Here is an 8,974-nt window from a genome sequence, read left to right on the forward strand (position 1 = left end):
AATAAATGTGGATAGATGCGCACATAGGTGGTAACTAGGGCCATATGAGAAGAACCAATTTTAGGGAAGGAATCACACGCTTGAGATGGTTTCTGGAAGGTCGTAGTTCCTGCATTCACCAGGAGGGGGCGCTGTGGCCATGTGGTGGAAGTGTATGTGTGTGCCCAGTGTGATGACCTCCCCCTCCAAACCACTGTAACTTTTTCCATTAAACCCACTCCCTTTACCCGCATACCAGCACTCCTCCCTTCTCCTCTAGGGTTGGCTGATTTGCATATCAGCATCCTACATCTTAGGGTCGACTAATTAGCATATATGGGAAAGGCCCTATATAAGCCCCCCATCAATCCCTGGGGTGCCGGAAGGCAGAAGAGGCTGGCCGGGATCCCTTCGGTGCCGCCCCCCCCCAACACCACCACCCCTTCTACCCGACTTTCCACGCCCATCTCTCCTCCGAGGCCGAGAGCATGTGCTAAATAAATGCAGCTTGACTGATTCATGCCTCACACTTGTTTCTCCCCCTCCTCCCACCTCCCCGATACCTAGAATGACTCACTGAGCATGAACCAAGAAGGTGCCTATAGGCGCTACCAAAACAGGCCACCTCCGGATGTCTGCGGCCCAGCCGCTCAAGGGTTTGGCCGCTAGAGATCATAAGCTCGTAGATTGAGAGCACCGAATCCGCAGGAGAGGAAGATAGAGATAGACAGGGGATAGGCAGGGGGCGGGGAGGAGGGACTGTCTTTCAGCCTTCATTTTTTCATCCTCTCTCTCTTCGGCTTCCTTGGTCCCTGTAGTTGGAGAAGACCCGGAGAGCGGGGGAGGGGAGGCCCTCAAAGAAAGCAGCTGCCGGCCCTTTCCTCTTCTCTCACCCCACCTCAAGGGTCTGCACTAGTTCTCGGACCTCTCCTGCAAAACCTAGGCCGAAGTGCAGTTCTAGGGCTCTCACGGATATGAATATATTTTATTCGTCCTGAACTGAGCCGCCGGAGCCCGCCTGGCACTGCCCGAGAGCCATCCTAGGGGTGGGGGCTTACTGTAAGCCGGGGCGAAGAGGCGGCCGCTTAGGGCGGGGAGGGAAGGTCTAGCAGGGCGGGCTCTCCGGGGGTGAGGAGAAGAGAACAAAGAGACGGGTCGAGTGGACGGAGCTAGGGCTGGTGCGGCTGGGAGCCAGGCATTCCAGGACACCCGGCCCCCTCCCAGGGCTGCTTCTTCTATTCCCTGCCTCCTCCCTCCCCCTAGCCCCACTTCCCCGGCATCTCCACTTCCTGCGACCACTTTTCCTGTTTCTCTGAGTGAGCCGCAGCCCTGACCCCATCTTTCTGTCCCAGATTTGTGTCTTGGCCCCTAGGTCTCTCTACTCCCCCGCCCCTTTTTCTCTCCACAACTTTCCTTCCTTGGCTCTCTTTCTCTAGAAGACACTTCCCACGGGACATCGACATCCCGCTTACAACGCCCCCTCCATGGCAGGTAAGGGTGTCATCTATGGAGGTAATTAAAGGTTCCTGGGACAGGGTGGCTCCTGGGATGGACAGGGCTGGGAGGGATCATGTCTCTGAGGGATAAGTGAAGGTGGTTTGACTTCCATTAGGCCTCCTCTTTTCCTTCATTCTCCCATCTCTTGAGCTGGCAACCTGGCGGAGGAGAGAGAGTGGGATGTCAAAGGAGGCATCACCTGGGAATGTAGTTGAACCTGCTAGGACAGAGTCCCTCCCTGCTATTCTCTCATGGTGTCTCTGTTCTACCTCCTTCATCTTTTTCTCCAGGTGTTTTTGTTTCCTTCATTTCTTCTTCTTTTTTTTTTTTTCTGTGTTTCCTCTTGGTTCTCTGGAGGAACTTAAGGAAGTGAGGAGGCCAGTCTACCCTCTCACTCCTTGCCTCTTACATATCACCTTCCCACAGGTTACTTGCCCCCCAAAGGCTATGCCCCATCACCCCCATACCCAGTGACCCAGCCTGCTTCATATTCCAATCCTGCGCCTGCCCCAGGCCACATTGTCAACCTCTTTCCTTCCCCTGGTCCTGTGGCCCCCTTGGAACCAGAACCAGTTACTGTTCCCTTCCTGCAGTTGCCTGGAGTCCCTTCTGGCCTGGAATTCCTTGTACAGGTGAGTTAGGAGTATGAGGGAGGAAAGCTGTGGGATCTGGATCCTAAGTCATTTTCGCTCACAAACTATTTCATTTAGTCCTTACAACAGTGGTGTTAGGTAGGGTAAATCCAAATATTATGCCCATTTTATAAAGGAAATAGGGATTAGAGGTTGGGACTTGGGTGGTTATATATTACAGCAATGTAGATATAGAGTCCCTGGCTTCAAGGAGCTTACAGTCTGATAGAGGAGATAACACTATGTATTAATAACTTTAATACATGATGAAATGTAAGAGACATAAGAGACATAAAATATTACAAGAGAAAAACTTGCTTTTGAGAAGTAGTTGTGGTAGTAATGAATCAGGAAAGATTCCTGGAAAGAAGAGGCTAGAGTTTTGAAAGATGAATAGAATTTGGACAGGTAAAGGAGGGAGGACTAAGAAACTGGGAGTTTAAGTAAAAAGTACAGGGAAGGGAAAGTAGCAGGAAATATGGCTGGAAATATAGGCTTTCTATCTAGTTCCATGGGGTAGGGGAGAAGTGTGTTTGTATGTGTCTCTCTTCCTAGATTGATCAGATCCTGATTCACCAGAAGATTGAGCGGGTAAAAGGTAAGTGGGGTATAATTGTGCCCAGATATGAAAGAATGATAGGTTGGAGAAGGCTGAAGGAGCTAGAAGAGAAAATACTACAAAGTAGAGGAAATCTCCCAGTTGGAAAGTGGTAGGATAAGAAATGGGGGAGCCTGCACCTTGTTTCTCTAAATAATCTTATCGGCTCCCCTGGATTTGACTATCATCTCTATGCCAATTATGTCTACATTTATCTATCCAGCTACAGGATACAGCTACAGGCTCCCTCCTTAGCTACACTTTCTTCTGATAGACAATTGAACATTTATTTTAATTTGGGGGGTTTATATCTTTGTTTTTAACATCACCTTCAATTTTCCAATATTTCCCTCTCACTTCCCTCACTCAGGGATTGATCACTTATAACAAATAATAAAAAAAAAAGGAAAAAAAATGATAGTTCAGCAAAACTAACAAAGATAACAACCAAGCCCTACCTTGGAGGTATCATTTTTATACTCATAACTCCTCACTTCCACAAAGAAGACAGGAAGTTGCATCATCATAACTTTTCTTTGGGTGCAAATGTGGCAATTATAGTTAAAACATTCAGTTTTAATTTCTTTTGTTTTATACATTTATATTGATGAAGCATTCATGTATATTGATTTCCTGGTTCTGCTTATCTCACTGTGAGTGTGTGTGTGTGTGTGTGTGCTCATATGTATTGATCTTAGACTTCCATGTTTCTCTGTATCCTTCACTTTCATCATTTCTCATATCAGAGTAATATTTCCACATATGGAACATTTTAAATTGGATATCCCTTGAGCATCTTAAACTCAACAATTCCCAAAGCTCATTATCTTCTCCATGCCCCACTCCTCCCCACCAACCTCCACTCTTCCTGAGATCCTTATTTTTGTTAACAGTATCACTCTTCTTATAGGTACTTAAATTCAAAGCCTTAGAGGTGGACTCTTCTTTCTTTATTTTTCTTTATATCCCATCAATTCCTAAATCTTGTTCTTTCTACTTCTACCATATCTCTTGTCACATCTAGCCTAGACTACTACTGCAAGTATTTCTCCTAATTGATCTCTTTGCTCCTGTTTTTTCCTACTCCAATCTACCTTCTACAGTTCTGCTAGAGGTTTGACCTTGCATGCTCCTGCTTAAGAAGTCCCAGTAGCTCCTAGTTACTCCTAGAATAATTCTCTTTCTCTCTCTCTCTCTTTTTTATTCTTCACTTCTGTCTTAGAATTGATAGAGTTCCAAGGCAGAAGAGTGGTAAGAGCCAGGTAATTAAATGACTTACCCAGGGTCACACAGTTAGGAAGTATCTGAGGCCAGATTTGAACCAAGAACCTCTTGTCTCCAAGTCTGGCACTCTATCCATTGAGCTACCTAGAAACACTTCCCTAGGATAATTCTGATTGTTATTTAAAACCCTTCATATTCTAACTCCACTCTATGATTCCTGGCTTATTTCATATTATTCCCCTTCACAAACCTACATAACGACTCCTGTCCCCCATGCCTAGAATTCCCCCCTTACCTAGTTCGTAGAATCCCCAAGTTCTTTCCAGGCTAAGTTCAATCTTGTACAGAAAGACTGCCTCGATTCCCCAATTGCTAGTGTTCTTCCCTCAGCATCAAAACTTATTTTGTACCTACTTATTTTCCTGTTGTTTCTTCATGGCCCTCAAGGGCAAAAATGATTTAATTTTTGTCTTTGTGTCTCAATCAGCATAAGATCTGGTACATACCAAGTACTTAGTAAAGGATGATCAAATGAATGGAGGTAGACTCAGAAATTCAGTGCTAATGTTCATGTATTCACCTCTCCCCATCCCCATCTCTTGCTCCTAGCATTCTTTGGCTGGGAGATCTGTAACCGGTATGAGCTACGTTCTGGAGTAGAGCAACCACTAGGCCAGGCAGTTGAAGAAAGCAGCTGCTGTGCCCATCTCTGCTGTGGGGCTCGCCGGCCCATGCGTATCCGTGTGGCTGATCCCATGAACAGGGAGGTCCTACACTTGGTCCGCCCTCTACATTGTGGGACCTGCTGCTGTCCCTGTTGCCTTCAGGAGGTGGGCTTGGATGTCTGAGACTTAAGGGGAGCTTGGGTTTATGGACAGGGTCTTAGAGATTGGGCCTGAAAGGGCTGGGAGGCAACAACTCAGAACCTGGGAGGTGGAAGGCTAGAACTAAGAATGTTGAGGCTGGGGGCATTTGAGCCAGCAGCTAAGAAACATTGAGGTTAAGGTGCCAGAATCTGGTGGTCTTCTTCCTCCATGGACCCAGGTCCATGAAGAAAATTGAAGTCTGGATTGGAGGCTGGACAGCTTGGAACCTTGTGGTGATTCTCTCTCCTCATGTCCTTAGCTGGAAGTACAGGCCCCGCCTGGTACAACTATTGGGCATGTACTACAGACCTGGCATCCCTTCCTCCCCAAGTTCTCCATCCAAGATGCAGATCGTCAGACACTGCTTCGAGTTGTGGGTCCATGCTGTACCTGTGGTTGTGGCAGTGACACCAACTTTGAGGTAGGGATTAAGTAGCAGAAATTATGATAGCGGAGTTGAGAGAGCCAGTGAGAACTCTGGGATTTAATATCTTATACTGCATAAACACAGCTCTGGTCCTTCCCTTAAATAGAGAAATGCTCAAAAGTCTAACATATTATCTAAGATGGTCAGCCCTAGAAACCAAGATGGCCAGTTCTAATATATAGAATCTTTTAATACCAACACCCAAATCCAATATGGCTGCCACTAGGTTCAAAGATATTTTCTTCCATAAGATGACCTTATGGTCTAATGCAGTGGATACTGCTATGATGCCAAACTTCAACCTTTATACTGTAACATCCTAATACCTGACATTCAAAATGGTGACTTTTTAGTAATGATGTTTTAGGGAACGTTGAAGGAAGAGGACTTTGTAATTTCTATTATATTTTTTTAAAAATCCTTACCTTCTGCCTTAGAATCAATACTAAGTACTGGTTCCAAGGAGGAAGAGCAGATAGGGCTAGGCAACTGGGGTTAAGTAATTGCCCAGGGTCAGACAAACTAGAAAGTGTCTGAGGTCAAATTTGAACCCAGCAACTCCTGTTTCCAGGACCAACTCTCTATCCATTGAGCTACCTAGCTGCCCCTCCTTTGTCTTTTTAGACAAGTTCTTTCTTCTAGTGGTGCTGGTTTAGTATCCCGCTGGTTGACCGATTGCTGCAGGCAGGAAAACCAGTTTTCAACACTGACGCTCAAAGGCATGGCATTTAATTGATTGATTGGCACATGTCAACACAGAATCATAAGATTATAGATTTAGAGTCGGAAGCCACCTAGTCCAACCCTCTCATTTTATAAGTAAGGCAAGTGAGGTTCATAGAAGTAAAGTGATTGAACCTCCCCCATTTAAAAAAAATTTTTTTAAGTGACTTACTCATATTCACAAGATTTGGAAGACAATTTAGATCTCTATCCAGTCCCCTTCACTTTAAGATTAAGAAACTGATGCCAAGAATGAGCTAGGTAGCTTAATAGATAGAGTAACAGGTCTGGACTTGGAAGGACCTGGATTCAAATCTGGTCTCAGACACTTCCTAGCTAAGTGATTCTGGGCAAGTCACTTCTGTCCCTTCTGTCTTAGAGTTGTTACTAAAACGGAAAAAAAAAAGAAAAGAAAAAAGAAACATATCAGAGTTTCGGTAACTAGTTACTTAATTAATTAATCAGTAACCAATTACTTAGTTACCTCTAAGTAACAAGTTCAAGACCACATAGTATATAGCAAAACTTGAATTAGAACTCAGATTCTTTAGATACCAAGATATGAAATTCATGCTCTCAAGTCGTTTATAATTGAATGGTGGAATATAAGATATACCAAAATAAGGATGATACAGAGTAGAATGTTATGATAGCAGAGTAGATATCTGGATAAAGTGTTTTAGAAAACATATAGAGAGGAAAAGAAAGGGAGGGAAGAATAGGACTTGGGATGACAAAGGCCAAGCTAACTGTGACCATGTTTCACCATGTCCTCAAACAGAAGAACTCTCAGGGATCCTTAGAATCAGCTTGAAAGCAGTAGCTTTGGGATAAATAAGAGCTTCTTGGCAACACTTTAACTGCTGTAAATAAAAAGAATTCATTGCTCCAAGAAGTTTGAAAATAGATCAGTTTGAGAGGGGTCAGCTCATGAATGATAGCTCCATAGGGTTAAGACTCTCCATGGAACCTGCTGGTTTTCCTTGGTAATCCGCCATGGACCTGTCAGCATTCTTGCCAGGTAACAAGAGGGAATAGATTCCACATAAAGCAGCTAGCCTCCTCCATATATCATGGCTCATCAGTTCCCTTTTCCTGGTCATCAGGTGAAGACTAAAGATGAATCACGGAGTGTGGGTCGGATCAGTAAACAGTGGGGAGGCATTGTGCCAGAGGCCCTCACTGATGCAGACCAGTTTGGCCTCCAGTTCCCCCTGGACCTTGATGTAAGATTGAAGGCTGTGCTGCTGGGAGCAGCTTTTCTTATTGTGAGTGCTCATATCCTATGCTCCTTCTATGTCCCTCTTTATCTGAGTGTCTTGATCATCTCAAAAGTATGAGGGTGGGGTGGAGGGGGGAGAATGAACCGTAATGTGAAAAAAAAGATGGGCAAATAGAGAGGGGTAGTCCTTTGGGAGAACATGGATGGGATTAAAGGATACTATGTCAGGATCCCTCTTACCGTGTCTTTATTGGCTCCTCCCCTCCCCCCAGGATTACATGTTTTTTGAGAGGCCGGGAGATGCTAATTCGGGGCCTTCGGTCATCACCAGTTAGAGGCTGATCATGTAATCAATGATAGGTATCCTAGTCACAGAATTCCAAGATGTCTACCACCACCCTGACCTGGCCTGACCCCAGGATCGAAGATGACCACTACCACTCTCCAGGATGATGGTGTCTTGAGGAGAGAGATCTAGGAGTGGAAGTTAGGGCTTAGATAACCCAAAGAAAAGCTTGAAAGCCTTCATTATGAAGACTGAGGCTCTATTCCCTGCAAGGAGTAGGGACATACAAATGCTGCATGTGCTGAATGCTAAGGGTCTTTGTTTTAGGCCCCTTTCTCTTTTGGATCCTTTAACTGATCCCCTAAAGGTTGCCATCACTACTCTGGTAATTTGCTCCATAGTACCATTCCATTTTACTCCTCTTTCTCTGGTACCCCTCTCTATCCTTCCCCCAGCACTAACCATCTTCCTCTTCCCCTTATTTACATTTTTCTACCTCCTTTGTTCCTAATATGACCCCATCTCCCCTCCTAGTATCATAATATCAAAAGAAAATCTAGATGTAGGGGCTGGGGAATGTTATTATTACAGTAGCTCCCCACCACCACCACCACCTCAAAAAAAGGAAAAAAATAACCTGCTAGAGTCATAAACCTTTGGGACTCTTCCTTTTACATATAAAGAAGCTGAGGTCAAGTTAAAGTAAATTGACCAAAATCACACAGTGAATTGGGGGATGGGAAGGGAACAGAACTCTTGATCCCAAGTCTTCTGAGCAGTGATTTCCTCCCCTCATTTTACAATGTACCTTTTCTTCCCTGAACAACATAGATCCAGTCCCCCTGGAACCATTCTTGGACCCATGGCACTTTAAGAGGAGATGAGTTAACCTTCCTTATACATGCTTTTTGGGGCTAGGGCCCTAGTACCCAACTATCAGGTCCCCAAACATCATTTCTCCTGCCCTTTTCCCAAGCTGGTGCTTATTGCAGCTTTTCTTATGCCTTATTTAACATTTTTTTCTCCTCTCTCTGTCTGAGCACTAGGGAGAATAATGTGTCTTTGTATGGTGTGTGTATACATTTGTTATATATATGCATATATATTAAAAACTTTCTAACTTTTTGGACACTGGGGAATTCATATGTGGAGTTGGAGAGGGGACTTTGTATGGAAACAAAGGAAAATTGAAGTCAAAACCTTCATCCTAAATTAGTCATGTTCAAAATCCAAGTTGGTCTCTATTCTGCCAAGGTCAGAGAGGTCTGCATCCCAACATTACCATTTGCCAAGACCTATCTTCACCCAAGTCTCGAGAGGACTTCTTCCATCATCTAAGGTTAGAGGACTATGCCCACATAATCCAAAGTGTTTACTCCTATCTTTACTTCTACCCATTTCTCCATGATACAGTTGAAGATGGTAGCAGCAAGAGGTTCTGGTATGGAATGATGTCCAGTTTTCCACATATTTCATTCTGAGTTCTGCAAAGCTTCTGTGGGTGGAGTGGGGTGCCTTAG

The 8,974-nt window shown here is 44.6% G+C and overlaps 1 protein-coding gene across 2 annotated transcripts; it reads left to right on the plus strand.

The window, feature by feature from the left end:
* Positions 1-948: 948 nt before the first annotated feature.
* PLSCR3 (phospholipid scramblase 3) lies at positions 949-8,573 on the plus strand. Of its 2 annotated transcripts, none has more exons than XM_044677105.1 (7): positions 949-1,038; positions 1,416-1,470; positions 1,903-2,108; positions 2,664-2,706; positions 4,540-4,760; positions 5,056-5,217; positions 7,053-7,432. In XM_044677105.1, exons 2-7 carry the CDS (start codon positions 1,464-1,466, stop codon positions 7,284-7,286), a joined length of 873 nt encoding a protein of 290 aa, XP_044533040.1. In that variant the 5' UTR covers positions 949-1,038; positions 1,416-1,463; the 3' UTR covers positions 7,287-7,432. The 2 variants fall into 2 exon arrangements, with proteins under 2 accessions (XP_044533040.1, XP_044533041.1); XM_044677106.1 differs by lacking the exon at positions 949-1,038 and adding an exon at positions 7,441-8,573 and having other exon boundaries at positions 1,265-1,470; positions 7,053-7,214.
* Positions 8,574-8,974: the final 401 nt, after the last annotated feature.

Source organism: Gracilinanus agilis, chromosome 4 (genome assembly GCF_016433145.1).
Source record: "Gracilinanus agilis isolate LMUSP501 chromosome 4, AgileGrace, whole genome shotgun sequence".
Classification (NCBI taxonomy): domain Eukaryota; kingdom Metazoa; phylum Chordata; class Mammalia; order Didelphimorphia; family Didelphidae; genus Gracilinanus; species Gracilinanus agilis.